General features: G+C 43.2%; 1 protein-coding gene across 1 annotated transcript in view; it reads left to right on the top strand.

Annotated features, from left to right (window-relative positions):
• Positions 1-1,772: 1,772 nt before the first annotated feature.
• The window catches only part of itga8 (integrin, alpha 8), a 36,198-nt gene continuing 19,396 nt past the window's right edge, over positions 1,773-18,574 (top strand). Inside the window, exons 1-13 of the mRNA XM_068735996.1 lie at positions 1,773-2,143; positions 2,425-2,555; positions 5,185-5,285; positions 5,364-5,487; positions 6,606-6,667; positions 7,186-7,231; positions 9,229-9,354; positions 9,494-9,538; positions 11,025-11,068; positions 12,786-12,842; positions 13,048-13,100; positions 13,184-13,389; positions 16,521-16,718. Of these exons, the coding sequence (XP_068592097.1) occupies positions 1,950-2,143; positions 2,425-2,555; positions 5,185-5,285; positions 5,364-5,487; positions 6,606-6,667; positions 7,186-7,231; positions 9,229-9,354; positions 9,494-9,538; positions 11,025-11,068; positions 12,786-12,842; positions 13,048-13,100; positions 13,184-13,389; positions 16,521-16,718 (1,387 nt within the window). The 5' untranslated portion in view covers positions 1,773-1,949. The remainder of the gene's footprint in view (positions 2,144-2,424; positions 2,556-5,184; positions 5,286-5,363; positions 5,488-6,605; positions 6,668-7,185; positions 7,232-9,228; positions 9,355-9,493; positions 9,539-11,024; positions 11,069-12,785; positions 12,843-13,047; positions 13,101-13,183; positions 13,390-16,520; positions 16,719-18,574) is intronic.

Here is an 18,574-nt window from a genome sequence, read left to right as displayed (position 1 = left end):
CCACTCAAGACAAGTGGCACGTGTTCTAGGAATAGTACTTAATACCATTTAAGTACCTTGTTCTGGCTCAGGAGTTTTTAACTCGATGTTTATGCATTTGTGTTTGTGTATCTGCAGATATTCTGGCTCCGGTATGCATCTGTGCACAGGAGTGTTGTAATATTGGCTGGGTGTGGGTCTAATGGATTTGTCTAATGCAGAAAGGATGTGGGCCTAATCTGACACAACAATCTGCTTAACAGTCTCACGAGTTTGTAAAGAGAGACGTGGGCACAGTGCGTAGAATATAAAGCGCTACTGTGTGGGTGCAACAATCAATCCAGGCAGACCGACAGTAAATCTGTGATCAGAACACATTGGCAGACTGACGCGCTTAACCTGAACAGTATGTGTGTATTCCTGGAAATGGGATGTCTGTGAGAATTTTATTGAATGTGAGACAGTGGAGAAAAGGATTACAGATGAGAGTGAACTGCATTAAAACACATGTTACATGGCGTCCTGGAAAAGCCACACTGAAGCCAATTGGGGAAAAAGAACAGGAATATGTCTGCTGCCTCTTCACTCCATCATCATCACCATTTCTTTTGTCTTTTTCCTCTTATGTGCTCATGTTTTTTTTTCCCCCTCTCTTCATAGATTTACATAGACAGTTGAGACAGAACAGACTTACTCTCTTCTCTCTCACACACGCACGCTTCACTGTTGCACAAAAGGGGATCAGGTAGATGCGACAAGGGGAACCAAGTTTGCACGAATGAAATGAAACAAAGAAAGGAGACGGGGTTACTGGAAGGGATTGACGGAATGATGAATTGCTGGATGGATGGAAAGAAATGTGTTGAAGGAGGAGAGCAGGTGGAGGGCGTGGAGGTGAGACGCTCCTCCATCTGGCAGGTCAAGGTCTTCTCACTCTTTACCTCACCTTCTCACCTGGTTCCTATCAACTCTCCTGACAGAAAACACACCACTGACTGTGGTGCTGCTCCACTGCAGTCTTAAAGTGAGTCTGGTGGGGGGGATGAATTCATCTCTAATGTGCCCATTAGTTTAAAACAAACTCCCCAATCTGATTGGGAGCAACATTCACCTCTCTTCCCAATGCACGCGCACAAGTTTTTGATCAGAAAAATGTGCTGAGAGTGCTGAGCTGAATATACAAAAGAACTGCCTGCTCTGGCCCGTCACTGCTTGAAACTGTTTTTCATTGCAGGATATTAATTTCAGCGAGAGCGAAGTAAGCCTGTCACCTCGGAGGATTAAATCACCTGGTGTTGAGTGAAACGGTTTAGCGGGCACAAACTGCCTAAACTTGCACGGCTCAAGAGCTTTCTGCTGTAAACTGACATAATTACTGACGTAATTAGAGAGAGAGATTATTCCCAACGGAAAGAAATGCAGGTATGGTGCGAGCGCGCAAAGTCGGTATACGTGCGTATTTTTCCTGGACTAATTTGGGCGTGTGGCCGTAAATCTCACTTTAATATTATTTATTGTTTCAGGTTGAAGCTCTCAATTCGCCACACAAAATGTGCCTGTGCCATAAAAGGAGTGGTGACGTGATTGTCCCGTTGCGCGCTCAGATGTGGTCTGTGCCTTGTAATATGTCTGTGTGTGTGTGTGTGTGTGTGTGTGTGTGTGTGTGTGTGTGTGTGTGTGTGTGTGTGTGTGTGTGTGTGTAGGGGGTAAAGTTTTGTGCGGGGGCGGGGCAGTGTAGTATTGTAGCTGAGACTCTGAACAGACCTGGTGGTTTCAGGGTGTCAGGAGGCAGTTTTGGGTGAGCGCAGTGATCCAGTGACAGCCAGTTGGCGAACTTAACCCGGGACAAACCTACCTCACCTGGACCGAGGACATTTCTGTCTCTCCTCCCTCTCTCTCTCTCTCTCTCTCTCTCTTTCCTCCAGTTCTCTCTCATTTTGGGGAAATAGTGCGCATCTAGCTGTGTGGGGATGGAGCGCGTATGTGACTGTGCTTCCTCCGCTGGGATGTTTATTCTCGGGGTGCTGTCGGTTCTGTGGCCGGCGCTAAATGGAGTTTTGAGTTTTAACCTTTACGCAGAACATCCTACGGTTTACAGAGGACCCGATGGAAGTTATTTCGGCTATTCTGTGGACTTCTACCAAGCTTCCTCCGACAGCAACACGTGAGTGGCAACATCAGGACTGAAGTTGTCCCATCAGGGTCCTGCAGAGTTAAACTGTACCTGTACATCTACTTTAACCTGCCAAGATATGCTTTACAGTAGACTCAATAGAATTTAATTGAATATTTCATTTAATTGGAGAAAAAATACAACACACTGTAACGGGATTCAGATTTCTGCTGCACAGAGCAAACCAGAGTTATAAACATAAAATAATATTTGAATGAGAAAGTTTGCATAATGCATTGTAAACTTTCGTGTACCTTGGTTTTTCTTTTCAGGATCAGTGTGTTGGTTGGGGCTCCCAAGGCGAACACCTCTCAGCCCGGCATTGTGGAGGCTGGGGCTGTCTACTACTGCCCCTGGCCTGGACTGCCCGACAGCTGCAGACAGATACCTTTTGATAGTTCCAGTGAGTTGCCTGAAAGCTTTTTTCATTTTTTTTATTTCACGGATCAAAAATAAATTCGTGAAAGACCTCCTGAGGGCACTGGGTTTAAACATGTTCCATAGACTCCTGTTCTGAAGGATTTTTCATTGTTTTGTGTCCTTTTTAAGTGATAGGTGGCCCCAGATGTTACTCCATCCATTTGGAACCAGTTGTGTAGCCTGTGTGTACGCGTGGATATGAGTTGGTACATGTGCTGTTGCATAAAAAAGAGAGATAAGACATGTGGGTCTCATCAGCTTCATCTAACTAAAAAGATGGCTGGCGGGTTTGCTGGTACAAGCCTGCATCGGGTTGATTATGGTTTTCAATATATTATCATCAAGGTTAACTGTCCAATCAGCCTGTGTTTGTGTGTCCGATGTCTCTGATGCACGCTTTTCCATCTGAGAAGTAAGTGTGTGTGCACGAGGTAGAGAGGGAGAACAAGTGAGAAAACGAGAGACAGAGGGGAGGGGGGTAAACTGTATGCACATGGGAATTTAGTTCCCCTTCAGAGGAAAGGGGGATTGGGTGAGGTCTGCTTTTTATTAGATTTCGAAAATATATCCCTGTCTCCTCTCTCCACCCCTTGTCTCTGTCTCTCGCTCTCCATCAGTCAATCCCTCTCTCGCTTTGTTTTTCTGGGGGGGGGGGTTTGTAAGGACTTCTATCATCTTTGTGAGGACCACAAAAAGAGAGATGTAGAAGGAGCTGATCGTTCGTTCCACATTTATCTTTGGTGGAAGTGGTTCGAGCTGCTACGAGTTTTCTGTCGGGAGAAATAATTTATCAGACAGGATTCTGAGAAAGTTTTAAACAGACATGAACATTAGATTGTAGCAGTGTTAACAGTATCAAAAGCTCAAGTTTTAGTCAGGAAGTTTTAACTGAGCTGTGGCAGCAAATGATTCTCGTGTAAGGATTTCAACAGATGACTGTCATGTTATACTCGCTGCTGTGTGCACATGTATGAATATGATTGGATGTTTTGCTTGTCAGCTGATGTATAAATAAATCTGCTGATAGCCGATCAGCTGATCGTGCAGGACATCATTGTTCTGCCTGAACTAAAGAAAGGCTCCATGCAGATGAGGGTAAAACTTCCAAATGTGAGGATCATTTTCTGGTCTTTCCCTAAAGTTAATTATGTGTTATTTATCCCAAAGGGCTTAGTTTTAGTGTGAAGTGTTTTGGGGAAAATTTCAGGTCTGGGGGATATACGAGTAAACACAGAGGAGCAGATGTGTGCGTAGTCGTGTGTATGTGTGTATCTATATACACTAGAATGGGTGGGTGATTGATGACAGTGGCTACGGTAGATATTTCTAGAGTTACAGCAGACCCTTTATTACAGGTATAAACCAGACTAGGAGACGCACATATACACTCATGCACACTGTTAAAAAATAGCAGCACGACTGGTGACCATCTGTGTGCACTGTACTGGTTAATATCCATACATCAGCCTCACATGTGACTGAGTATGTGTGTGTACCTGTGTGAGCTTGTATGGCTTCAGTGACGTTATGCAGATGTGTCAAGTAGGGCCAGTGCGGGGGGGGGGGGGGGGGGGGGGGTGATAGTGATTGGATGTCCGTGATTAGAGTAAAGACACCTGGTCTCTTGGTTCTTCTTGAAATATACAGAATCATTTTTCTCTTTTCATTTTTCAGAGAAACTTAATGAAGCAATATCGCTATTTTCTACACAAATCTGAGAGCTTCACACTCCAGCCGGTCCTCTGCTGTGGCCTCAGAGCAGCTAAACAGGGTTTATTTTTTATTTTTTTACTTTTATGACCCTGGTTTGTTAAACTTTAGGTCTATAATGTGATGAGAATAATGCATTTTCTTATTCAATATAGTAGCAAATAGGAATATAAAAACAAGCAAACACCCAATTTGAACGAAGGTAGGATCTGCAATATATCCTGTAAATAATGATGGTGACAATATTTACATTTACAAATTGATTTCAAATCAAATAAACTCTATAACAATCCACTGTACACCTGCTGTTATGCATCTATCGTCTGCCTTTATATGCATGTGCTTATTTAAGTATGTGTGTGTGTGTGTGTGCATGTGCTAAAAGAAGGTGTTTAACGTGGAGGGGTCCTAACAGATCTAAAGAGACCCAGCTGGTCTTTAACAACGCTGGAAAATATCTACAACAGAGAAAAGACACACATGAACTCACACCAAATCTAACACTTTATTGTGAGTCGGCTGGGAAATGCTCATAATGTGCACATACAACCGTGTGTGTGTGTGTGTGTGTGTGTGTGTGTGTAGGCCCAGTTAGAGTCTTGAGTGTTGTAATACTTTATAGGAAAAGCTTTAACTGAAAAAAAGCCCCCAGCATCCTGACAAATGTCTTTTCTGGGGGCCAAATGGTGTTTTGATGTAGGTTATTGGCTGGTTTTAAGACTGGTGCTGTTTGTTCTCGCTTATCAAGGACAAATACTTTCCACTCTCAAAGGCAGAGCTCAAGGCCTGGATCCACATTACCACAGTCAATATCAGCTTTTACTGATATCATTATGAAATGTCTCTTTCATTCTCTTTTTTTATATTTTATCCACTTCCCCTCTGTCTCCATCTCTCTCCAGATAACAGGATGATAAAGGTAAACGGCACTAGAGAGTCTCTGGAGTTTAAGTCACACCAGTGGTTTGGAGCATCTGTCAGGACTCACAAAGGAAAAGTGGTGGTGAGTGGACATGACGTGAACTAATATCCAAAGTCAGTGTTTCTTTAAACGGGAATCAGAATTGTATTTGTTGTGCAGGCATGTGCTCCTCTCTACCACTGGCGGACAGTGAAACTGAGTGGGGAGAAGGACCCTGTGGGGACCTGCTATGTAGCCGTCCAGAATTTCAGCGCCTACGCAGAGTACTCACCCTGCAGGACCAGTGAGTCACCGTGCAGCCTCGTCTCCAACTGTCTCCAACTCTCTTTGACTGCCCTCCATTCTCCCTTCCATTGTTTTTCTCCGTCTCTCTCTGCTGTCAGCATGAACACAAATTAACCGTAGCATTCATAATGTTAGGACGTGGCTTTAACAGACCATGTCCTAATACACTGTGTCTTGCATCAGTCACATATGTCACAATATGGCATAACGTTTAAATACGTTGCACTGATTTTTCATGTCCGCCTATAAAACATAATATCTCCTCAAGTTTAAAGGGTCGGTTCACCCAAATCACACAAAAAAAACAAAAGGTGAGACAATCTGTATTTATGAAATGACTGAAAAACAGAAAGCAAGCTTTTTTTGGTCTTCATTGGCTTGGCTTTCTCTCTCTGGTCCTCTTCTTTCTGTCAATGGTTCTGTTAATGAAATTCATGGGATTTTCCTAGACCGCTCCATTTCTTCATCTCCAGTTTTTTCTTTCTCTCCTACTATATGAGGCACCAGCAGAGTATGATAAGGAGAAAGGGAGGCTATCAGGTGGCACATCGTAAACAGCAGATCAAACACAGCCCTTATCATCCTCTCCATCATCTGCTCTGCATAAAAGACCTCACTGTTCACACTTGCGTACTCCCATACACACAGTTTCATAGTTACACTCCCTCAAGTGCTTGAAGGTCGTTAAAGATCTCTATTTTGTTGTTTATGTCAGTTCCAACTAATCTAGACTAAAATAATCACATTGTAAACTCAACTGTTCTCAAGGGGGGAATAACGCTGCAGAGGTAGTATTTCTTTATTGTGTCTAAGTAGGATTTTTCTGCCTCCCACAGCTTTTTTGCTTCATCTTAACATGAATCTAAAACCACTCTGACTATAACAATAACTCACTTTTTGTTTATATCTGCACGTGTGTCGCATAATTAGTCTTCCCCTCAGGTTGCCTCTGAAACAGAGAACACTGTATTATCTGCACATAAGTTCTGTTTGTTAGAGCACAGTTGAACGCAGTAATTTAATCAAAAAACACATTTCAGTGGTTCTTTGTTCCATAAAATGTATCTTTTTAACAAGTACGATGTTTTTATAGTGTTTGTGTTTGTGTGTTTTCAGATGATCCAGACCCAGAGGGACAGGGGTTCTGCCAGGCTGGTTTCAGTGTGGATTTCACCAAGGTAAAGATTGTAGCAACAATCGTACATACCTGCACACATCTGTGTGTCTCCTGACAAAGTGCAAGCAGAGGGGTTTTCTTCAAGCACAAGACACCCCTCTGAGATTTACAGACACTGGGAAGATGAGAGCATTTTGTCCCTAGAGGAGCCTCCCCTCCTGATGTGACCCATCGCCTCTGAACACAATAGACCAAACACACACACACACACACACACACACACACACACACACACACACACACACACACACACACACACACACACACACACACACACACACACACACACATACACATACACATTCTTTCACTGTATAGTCAATGTTGAACTGTGACCTCTGTCTCATGGTCCAACTCTACCCTCCTGTACAGGAAGTTGTCATTCTCTACAGGATGACAGCAGGATTCATATGCGCACATACATACACAGCTACACACGTTATGTACCCCTGCAGCCTCAAACAAACGCACACAAACATCTGTCACATGACTAACCCTCACTAATTGTATTTATTCCAGGAAGGAATGCTGGTGGTAGGAGGACCTGGAAGCTTTTACTGGCAAGGTAACTGCAGCAGCAGTATGTGAGCCTGTATTTGGTCCCTCTTTTGCAATGATTTCATAGATGGGAAGGTGTTCAAATGTGGGAAGAGAATGTAGAGGAGTTTAACAGTCAGTCAGTCTACATACACACGCATGCACGTGGACACACTTGCCAAATCTGCAATTTCATTACAGGGGTCTTACGTAGGATAAGGTGGAAAGAAATGTCTCTTTCTCTTTCATTGCAGCTTTTCATTTACTTTTTCCCTCCATTGCTTGCTCCTTTACTTCATGCAGCTCTCTGTATGTAACAGTGTAACAGGAAATGGGTGTTTGGGCTCCGTAATGAGCTGATCGGGGGGTAATGGAGTGTGGAGGAACTGCCCCTCTTCCCCGTGATAAAGCCCAGAGGGGCTTGGAAAAGTTTCAATGAGAGGAAGAGGCTCAAGGGTAGGCTACAGGGTTGAGAAGGACAGAGGAAAGGTGGGGAAGAATTTAAAGACTGATAGAGAAAGAGAGCAGGGGGGACAGTGGGAGTGATAGAGGATTGTTAAGGAGATGATAGAAACATGTTGCAGCGTATGGGGGGGAGAAAGATTAGAGGTGAGGGAGTGAGTCCGACACAGAGAAAGAAGAAGAAAGATGGATCTTCTGCTCTATTGAAGCAATGCTGAGGTCAGCTAGCTTGCTGGATATGCAGGGCTAGTCAAATCAGAGGGATGAAGTGTCTTAATAGGTGGAGTAACAGCTAGATTGTGTCAGAGTTCAGCTGTTGAAGTGTAGCACTACTCCCTCAACTCCAGGTGCGTCTGTGTGTGTGTGTGTGTGTGTGTGTGTGTGTGTGTGTGTGTGTGTGTGTTATCCGAGTATAGTTTACTTTAGTAAAAAGGAGCAAGGAGACAGTTAGTGATCAGTTGCACAAAAAAAGTATTTTTCTTTTATTTGTAACCCCCATGTGTCACTTCACAGCAATTCATTTTTTTTAGAAAAGAAAGATGGAGCAAGAGGTCAGAAAAAAAGAGAAGAGTGCTACAATTTTTTTTTATATAATTTCAGATTGTTGTTTGGCATGGCTGCTGTTGTTACATATGGTTAAATAATAAATGCTCCAACATACAAAACCGCTCTAGACAGACATCACAGACAGCCTAATGGACTGCTCCCTCTCTGTGCCCTCAGCGTGGCAAGGCTGGCTGCCTCCAGTTAAAACACTTCCTCCGAATGTTTATAAAAGCACTCAGTCTGGATTTTATAGCTTCTAATATACAACGATTATCTTCAGCCTTCAGCCTGAGTCATCATAAAGAAAACCTCTTTTATATACAATCTTGATGTCTCTGGGTGTAAAGGACACTTCAAATTGGCTGCAGTGACTTATGTGTTAACAGTTTGTAACACGGTGTCTCATCAATCAGATAGAGGTTTAATAATGAGTTGATATAGTGATATGTTATTCTGGGAGATGAACTCGTAGCGCAGTGTGAGAGAGAAGAAGAGGGAGAGGGGGTGGAAGAGGAGTGGAGGGAGGGTTAAGAGGGCACATTTTCCTCCTTGCCAGTGAATACACACACACACACATATTAAGAAAGATTTATGGAAGGTTCATTGTGGCCGTAGATAAAATCATTTGTTTGTTTGACCTCTTGTTCAACAGCAGAGGAAGGGTGTTGTATGTGTGGGCTCACCTATAATTCAAAATCCATCGCTGCAGAGAGGATAGGCGTTTTCTTGACTTTTTTTTTTTTTTTTTTTACATAACTTAAGAGTATTTTTCCAGTTATTTGTTTTGCCAACGATGTGTTTTAGCTTTCCTCAGGGAAGACTTCCATGTGTCGTTAGCTCTGTGCATCTTTCGTGGACAGCAGATGGGTCAGCTCCAGCAGGTTTCTATAGCAGAGGACAGTGGTGCTCCTTTCATGGGGTCTGAGCTGAAACCACTGGCCATTAACAGATGTGATTCTCTCACCCTGAGTGTTTGTTTTATATGTATCTGTGTGTGGTTGGTGTGTATGTGTGCAGGTCAGGTAATGACTGCGGGGATAGCTGAGATACTGAACGGCTACTCTTTGAAGGCAGTGCTAAGACGGGTTCCAGGAGAGAAACACACTCGAGCTGCTGAAGACACACACGACGACAGCTACCTTGGTAATATGCATTTACAAAACAAACACAAACGGTGACAACCGTTTTAATCTAAATAGTAATTATACACTACATTACAAACATCACGTACAGTGAGTTAATTTTGCCCACATGTCATCATGTGCAACCAATTTCTCTCTAGGTTACTCTGTGGCCGTGGGGGAGTTTACAGGAGACTCTGAACAAGGTGAGAAAGCCAACAATTCATTACAACTAACCACATGCTGCAATAGAGAAATCCCTCACTAACAACATCAACAGCCACACTTGCAACACCGTCTGAAACGCTGCAACGCTCAACACTCTCTTTATGTTCTCTCCGGCTGGATGCCAGGACCACTGTGAGGGGTGTTACAGGGTGAGTGATAGGGAGAGGACAGCTGGGTGACAGTGTCTTGGTCTGAACTCAAAGGCAGTAATGAGAACCGTCTCTGTATGTCTGGGTCGCGACCCTGAGGGGACAGGACTTCTGGAACTGCTGATAAAGGGATTTCCTCTCCCCCATTTTTGACTGATTAGAATGATTAGTGGCAGACTCCGCAGACCCCTTCAGGTCCAGAGTGAGTCGGCAATCTTTTCTGGATTTGAAATATTAGGTGGAAAGACAGGCAGGCACGCACATGCAGCATCGTTTTATTAAAGACGTGCAGGTGGGGAAAAGTGCTAGTGAGTTCATCTTTGTTCAACCTTTCAAGTGAAAGGCCAAAATAAAGTCAGTTATGATTACTAGAAATGTACAAATCGTTTTACTTTACTTAGATCCACTTATATACACACTCTGGTGAGTTGCCAGCAGTGTGGCTTTTTGATTCACATCTCTATGCGAGCTTCAGGTGCTGCTGACGTTCATTCCCATGCCATCAGTTTGTCAGCGCTACAAATGAAACGCAGAAGTATATTAAAACAAAGCTTGATTCTTTTATTAAAGAAAATATGGAGAAATAAAATGTGACCACTGTCATGCTACAACATTTTTTAAACCATTTAAATATTTTTTTATTCCACACACTCACTCTTCTGTAGCTCTGTCACACGCAGGAGACCCTCCTCCCCCAATGCCACTTGAGCTTCCCATTCATAGTTTCCTGTCTATCAGAGGCTCTTTGCTAATCACCGTTTAGTGGGATCTTTGCGGGACAGCCTTACGTTTACATACCCCCATGCCAATGCTGCAAAGGCCCTGAATCCCCTCTGGCACAACACATGTCAGTGAGTCTTAAAGTGAGCTTTAAGAGGTTACACATGCCTGTTGATGTGTTATGTTGTGGTACGAAGCTTGTTGTGGTCTTGTTCCCCAAACCCTCTTCTGACTGGAGAACTGGTCGTTACTGGGAGTTCTGAGTGAGGATGGAGCTGGGAAGTCCTGGTTTATAGGCTCGTGGTTGAACCTTTTGGGTAGAGCTGGAAGGCAGGAAGAGGGGACCCTGTCTTCTCTCTCTGTGTGGGTCCCTCAGATCGTCCCTAGAAGTCCACTGAACCACACTCATCAATCAATACACAAGCACAGAGCACCCAATCACTCAGTGTGTTCTCAGCAACACTTGGCCCTTCTGACAGGGTGGGCTGGGTAGGGGATTTAAGGGTTCAGGCCTTTGAGACAAACCTCTCTGTAAGTATTTCTCACACATACACACACACTAGTCTAATTTTTTCTTTGTTTGTATGTTTCCCAGAGCTGATAGCCGGAGTCCCAAGAGGAGCACAGAACTTTGGATATGTGAGTATGAACTGACAAGTAAATTCAGATTAAAAAAAGACATTTGTTTTGTCATTCAGCAGCAATAGCATTGTGACAGACTGGGGACAAATTTAAGAAATGTATGTCTATTTGCACCCGAGTGAGAATAGTCCCACAGCAGCTATTTACATTTATTCATTACATTTACACCCAGCCATGTTCAATATGCTACTGAATTTAGCAATAGGTAGCTGGTCGTAAGGCTTTCTAATTAATGCAGATGTTGCGTTATAGGTAGGGATGCACCCAGTGTGCGAAATACGGGAGGTGAGAGGGGGTCCGAGACCCCTTGATTTACCCTTCAGAATTTTGGGGGGAAATTAAAATCCTAAGAATTTTTTGTCACTTGCAATTGTCACTAAAATGTCTTTTAAAAGCTCAATAATGACCAGCAGTTTTCATTATTCAATTTAAATGCATTCAACGGTAATCTGCACCAAAACCAAAATATTTTTGACAGATGTTGTTTATCCCTCCAGTTTGTTTCCAGATACTTGTTGACTCTTTACCAAGGAAACATTGGCGCCGTTTTTGGTGGTTTATGGTGAAACATATGGTTTTTCTTACTTCTGTATTCTGTATCTGATTTCTTTTTTTTCTGCCATCTGTATGCTATATAAAAAACCGGCCATTTTTTCAGATGTATTTGTGGCAGTCTATGATCTGAGGGAGATAAGATGTACAGTGTAGGTTTTTTGTGCAGACACACCCACACAATGAAGTCATCTAGATTTTAGCTTTTACTGTACACACACATACATATCTACATAGATCCCAGAAATAATGTATGTGCGTCTATGTAAACTGCAGTTTGTCTAGTGTTCTCTTATGGGAACATGTCCCTAGGGTTGACAGTGTCAATCCTCCCTAATGACACACAGCTTCCGCTGCATGTGGAGGGCGGTGACCCCACCTAGCCCCACTAACCCTTCTCCACACACGACCCCTAACCCTAACCTGCAGTGCAACCGCAGGACTAGCTACGCTGCACACAAACTGCAACAGTGTGTCTGGACATTGTAGCCGGTGTGAGGATGCTCCTTCTTGTAAAGAGGGCTTGCAGCTCGCAGCAGGGGGAGTGTTATGAGGGATGCAAGTAGGCCATGTTAGAGGTCTGGCACTGGTGTAGCTGTCAACCCAGATCAGGTTTCTTCTGTGACCAATCTGACAACTCAGAGTGCATGAAGGTTAACGTTAAAGCTAGTGATTCAATATTTGTGTTTACACATCCTCCTCTGTCTGTGTTCATATCCCTTTTTAGTATGTCTTTGAGACATCTGTGAATGGGTCAACATGCATCCTCCTGCGTCTGTGTGTGTGCGTGCGTGCATGTGTGTGGACATGTAGCCCCTGGCTGTCTCCATGTGGTTGTTATTTTAGGTCTTATGAAGGAATTCTCAGCCTCCCCCCTCCGTCTCTCCCCATGACCGGGGTTAGGATGGGGGGAAGGAGAGAAAGTTGAGGGGGGAAAATGGTTAAGGCACAAAGATGATGATGGTGGGGGAGCGCAGGAAAAAGAAAAGGGGTTTCAGTAGAATAAAAGCTTGTTTATGCATTTATTTTTTTCCAAGCATTCTTCATGTGCCTGTTTGTCAGACTGCTTGGCTATGTTTGCTCTTGGAGTGCTTTGAGGACAAATTCTGGTGCTTTATTAGTCACACTGGATTGTATCTGACAGTCTATCTGCTTGTTTTAGGTGGCAATGATCAACTCCACTAATCTGACCTTCATCCAGAACTTCAAGGGGGAACAGGTAGGAGCATTAACACAACCCGGTCACAGTCTGTTTTAGTGCAGGCCAGCATATAAACCACTGCACCATGAGCACCAGCTGATATGGATGTTCTTCCATTTTTCAATGAATTCAATTTGAATGGTTATGCAAATTAAATTAGATGAGATCATGTATTGGGTTCATGGTTGAAAATACTCATCTTCCTTTCTTGTCTGTTCCTCAGATGGCCTCCTATTTTGGCTACTCGGTGGCTGTCGCTGACCTGAATGGAGATGGGTAAGTAGAAAATGTCCTTGTCACTCTGGACACGTACTCTCTTCTGTCTTTCGTAGCATTGAAACTACAGCTTATGTCCCCAGGACCGACGATGTGCTGGTTGGAGCGCCCCTCTATATGGAGAGAGAGATGGAGAGCAAACCCAGAGAGGTGGGGAGAGTGTACCTGTACCTGCAGATGGCCCCGCTCACTTTCTCCAAACCTGTTGCACTAACCGGCACACACACCTTCGGGCGCTTCGGCACAGCTATAGCACCACTGGGAGACGTCAACCAGGATGGATACAATGGTATGCTGAAAGGATGAAATGCAGAAAGAGACAGAGAAGAAAGGGAAAGACAATATAAAAAGGAAATTGAGCCAGATGAAATTCATCTGAGAAACAAAAATATGCAAGATGAGAGAGACAGCAAAGAGGAAAAAGAGAAGGAGATGAGAAGATTAAACAAAATAATTTCATATGTTTTATGTGGCAGTACGTGAACCTCTTTCTGTTGTACTCGTCTGCCCATGTGCAGCTGGTGTGTCCTGTGCCTTGGACTGTTTTCTCTCTTACTGAGGAAATCCTATCAGATGCTGCTGCTTGAGAAACTTTAAGCTCTTCAGCCAATCAGGAAGTGCGGCGATGAAAGGTTGTCTGCGTGAACTTGTTTCCTCCTGTGATGATCAGGGATAAGGCCATGTGTGTGTAAGTATGTGCGTGTGTGTTGGAGTTATTTTTAACTCACCAGATGTGCCCTGAGATAAAATCATCTGGGAGTGTCCGGCAGCTCGGAGTTCATTCCTCTTCAATGTGTTTGTTTTATCGTCACATTGATTGGACAAAGACACAGGCACACACACACAAACGCCGCAGCCTGCAGCCTGCAGCCTGCAGCCCAAATGCTCCATGAAGCTAAGGCATGTCTAATGCTGCTTTAAAAATGAATGAAGTGATGCACATCTGGCCCTCATATGACATCAGTTGCACTCATTTACGTTTTATTTATTCATGGGCAGCCTGCGTCAATGTGCGTCCCACCCCTTTAAACGCTTTAACCGTCAGATCAATAACCATTGGATCAATACTGAAGCTTTCTCTGGCCTGAAACATACTGTAAATCGCATCAGGATGTCTGTCAGAATGTGGCTGTCTCTGAGAAGGAGATGGAGCCTCTCTGCCAGCTACGGTGATATGCAGAGAGAATAGTTGTTGAGAGTTAATCTAATGAGTACAAGTCCATGTCTGTGCATGATTTCATTATTCTGCATTACGGCGTCATCATGGAAACATTGTAATCAGGGTTTTCAACAGCATGTCAAACTTTTGTGTTCAAGAATACCTGTGCCCTTGTGTTCCATCCGTGCATAATGTCTGTCTGTGATGACACTGGGACTCACTGACCTTCCTCCTCCCATAGCAGAGACCTCATTACTCTTCATATAAGCAGAACCATACCCATGTCCTCTCATCTTTTTCACTTCATCCCAGCTGTAGAAAGAAACCTTAAAATTGAGCTAATTCAATTTACAATGTGGCTTTTTTGTTTTTAAATTATTTTTTTTATCAACCAAAACTGGCTGTCTGTCACCATTGCTCAATCTTCTACAGTCTTCTACAGTTTTGGTCACAGTGGGTGTTCTGCTATTTTGCTGTGGATGTCTGCATTGGTTGGATGGTGGATGCTGTTGAGCGATGCCCATGAGAGACTTTCACATTATTTGAAGACTTTTTTTTTAGTAAGATGTTTTTTTACACAGCTATTCAGTTATGTACACATACTAACGCATGGACAGACAGACTTACGCACACACAGGCTCATATATACACTTCCATACACACATGGTTGCATTTATCTTCTCTACCCCACAATCTGCTTCATGTGGAACTAGTTGTTTAGGCTGAGAGAGGGGGGGTCCGGAGACAAACAGGATGTCTAGAGGTGTTTGGACAGTTACAGCACTGATGGATAGCTTACTTTTATACAGAACAGTGCAATGAGTGGACATTAAGAGGTTAAAGAGTGAACAACAAAATCTGTTTGCATGGTAAACTCTAAGACTTGTCATATCAGAGCAGGTGCTGTATGTTAATTGCTTTATCTCTGTTTTCATGTGGCCTATGGCTGTGTAATCTTACCGTGAGAAAAGGGATCCTACATAAAAAAAAAAATTGGGCAAAGTTGGAAAAGTTTTCAGGAGGTTTAAAGGTATTGTTCAATGTTCATGCGTTTTTCACTTTCCTACCAAGAATTCAATGATAAGATTGATACCAGCCTCATCCGTGAAGTATCAAGCCAGAGTCAAGAGACAATTAGCTTAGCTTGCTAATTGTTATATCTCGTTCATAACTCTTATACTACTTAGTACAATGGTGCGCCTCTCAAAGTCGGAGTTCTTACTTCACATCCATTTACCCCAACTTCACGAAGAAGCAATTGTCTTAAGTTACACAACAATGAAAGTGCCAGAAGTATGTGGAGGCTGCACTGCTGAGAGTTCAACTATGTGTACAAAGAAACATTAGTTTATCATGATCAACCATGTTTTTTTGTTTACGTTTGGCATCGTGCACCTAGAAGCCTTGGAGGCAGTGTGTGCAATACCCGGTGGAGTGCCCCCCCCTACCTAGAGCTTCAGCGTTATGCTGAAGTCTTACACAGACGGTATACAAGATGTAATAAATGCAAGCCAAGGCAATTTACTATTCACAACTTGCACACACATCACCAAGGCTAATATTGTTAACAATAAAGCCATTCACACAATAACCACACAACATCTATGCCCTACAACAGAATCCACACAGCAAACTCGCCTCTCTCTCTTTTTAACTCGACTCACACACTCTTACCCGACAGACAGACCTTGGCTCTGCCTCTTCTCATTGCCGTCCTAGTATCCAAACAGAGAAGAAAAGATTTCCTGCTTTAATCCAGGTTCTCATGAACGACAAAGGATCAGACATGGAAACCTTGTCCAAATGGGGTTTGTTTAGGTCTACAAACAGAAGTGAGAACAGGCTCTCTTTGAGCAACTTGTTGCAGCTCCGGTTGGCTGGGTCATTTACGGCTATAAAGTCTTTTCTTGCACTCACCATTAATATTTGTGAATAAATGTTTTCAATTTGAATAAGGAATACTCTTGGACATAGTAGTCTAAGCTATTAAAATACAATTGCAAGTGATGCAAGATAGAATGTGGTAACTAATTAGTGAGGTTTAGAGGCCAGACAAAATTAAAAGATAAGTGAAACAAAAGGAAATTAAAGAAAAGAGGTAAATGATCATGCTGACATGGTCCGCCAGTGCAGGTAAAGGAAGGCCAAGCTCTTTTCCTTGTCTCTTTTTTTCTACTTATGAATGTTTTCCACTGATTCTGTCTCAGGAGAGCCTTTACCCTGCTGATGTCTAAACCATGCGTATATGTATCATCCCTTAGACGTGGCGGTGGGCTGTCCGTTCGGAGGCGAGGAGCGTGGAGGCAGAGTATTGATCTTTAATGGTAACAGAGATGTATTCACGCGAGGCCTGACGCTGAGCCAAGAGCTGAGAGCAGCCGGGACCCCCAGTGGCAGCTTGCCTGGATATGGATTTACTCTGAGAGGGGGCCAAGACCTGGACAACAATCAGTATCCCGGTAAATACTCAACAGATCAATCCTTCTCCACTCAACTCCCCGTGTTATAATCAAAATTCTTTCTCAGACTTGCATTCCTTGACTTTTCCACTTTCCTTCCAGCTCCTCTCATTACAGCCACCCTCCTCTTCATTCTTGACCTCCACGTTTCATGCCCCCCCCATGCTCTTCTCCACTACCATTGCCTTGTTTTCCTGTATTGCTTTTCTCCTCTACTCTGGTAAAGTCATCAGAAGAAGGGGGTACAGGGATGAGTGCCAATGAACTGCTGTATCATCCATTCTTTAGGGATTTATAGAACTATAGAAGCAGAGAAAACACACAATTGAGAGAAAGAAAGAAGTATAGTAATACATTCTCCGCATGTTCAGTCTGCCAGACCTCAGCCCATATCCCTAAAACTATGAGCCGAAAGTGTAGCATTCAATCAAATTACATGAAGGAAACTCATTTTACTTACTTAACTGGACACCTTCAACTTCTGACTTTAGAAAAACATTAGAAACCTCATAACAATCATTAGAGACCTGAAAGTCATTTTTTAGTGCAAAGCTGTTTATGTACAAGAGTTTTTAGTACAGAAAAAAATCTATTTGAAACAAAGCAGGTCTGTAAATCCACTGTTTTACTACCTAATTTTCTCCCTAATTTAGAGCCGCTCAGCTCTCAGCATTACTTTGGCTTTGTGCTTACACAGATTAGGCTGAAAAGGAGAATGTGTTTAGCGTTACCTATTATTTTCTTTGCCCCCACTCCCTTTCCTTTTCATTCTGCTATAATAGCATATTTCTTCATTCCACAAACAGGATATCAAGGGACACACAGAGGAGAACACACAAGTTCACATGTGTGGCGTGTGATCAGTTTCACTGGCAGCTAGAGAGTGTGTGTTGAGCATTTGCCAGGCTCCAGGTCAGAGCTAGACCCTGTGCAGACCCACTGCAAATCAGAGATCCCAAATTAAAAACATTATACTGTAAATACACTCAAAGGGGTTACAGGTTGAAACTTAGGCTTGCGGAGGAGGAAATGGAGTAGAAACTCATGGGTGGCATAGCTTTCAGCCAACACACACACACACATCATATAAACACGCACACAAAAGAACATGCCGCGCTTGTGTCGTCTGTCATTAGAGAGCTGGCTGACGGAAGTGAAACACACACACACACACATACAGACTGTCGTTAGCAGGGTAGTAAAGTCACACTGTTCAAAGGAGCCAGAGATGTTTGATCAGTATTATGAGAGGACTGCACAGGCGTCTGGGAGGCCTGCTAAAGCTACCATATGCTCCCATAGAAGTTAAATGTCATTAGTCTACTGTGGGAACAGAGGGAAGGAAGACGGTGATGAAGCTTGTTTTCCAAAAAGATTATATCATAGTCATTTATGTTTTTATTTGATAGCTTACAGTACAAAAAGAAAGGAGGAACACTTTAGGTCTGCAGCCCAGAATTAAGCTTCATTAAACTACAGGCAACTTTGGTTGACACAGAAGCAGCACTGAATTGATGTTTCACTGATGCAGTGGAGGCCAATAAGCAGTATGGTTCAAGCTAAAGGCCAGAGTTAAGGTTAGGGTCAGCTGTGTATCGGAAGAGGGTCAGATTGCCTCAGGGTGCATTTGAGGTCCAGCCAAGAGGTCAAAGGTCAAAAACTGACAATGTTTTAGCTGTCAATCACACTGACTTGCTAAGAGAGACACAGAGACATGGCGGGGTCGGTGATTTGGATGTGGTGGTGAGGAGGGGTCACTCGGTTGGTCATTAGGTCAGTAAGTAGGTGTAAAATGTATTACTGGACTCATGTCTACTCGTATTTTTAGCGGTCATCTTTATTTTCAGCTCATTTTG

Source organism: Cebidichthys violaceus, unplaced genomic scaffold (assembly GCF_023349555.1).
Source record: "Cebidichthys violaceus isolate CVI_PGR_0920_01 unplaced genomic scaffold, fCebVio1.0.p SCAF_7, whole genome shotgun sequence".
Taxonomy (NCBI): Eukaryota; Metazoa; Chordata; class Actinopteri; order Perciformes; family Stichaeidae; genus Cebidichthys; species Cebidichthys violaceus.
The sequence above is the reverse complement of the archived record's forward strand: the minus strand, read 5'-3'. Positions and strand labels throughout refer to the sequence as shown.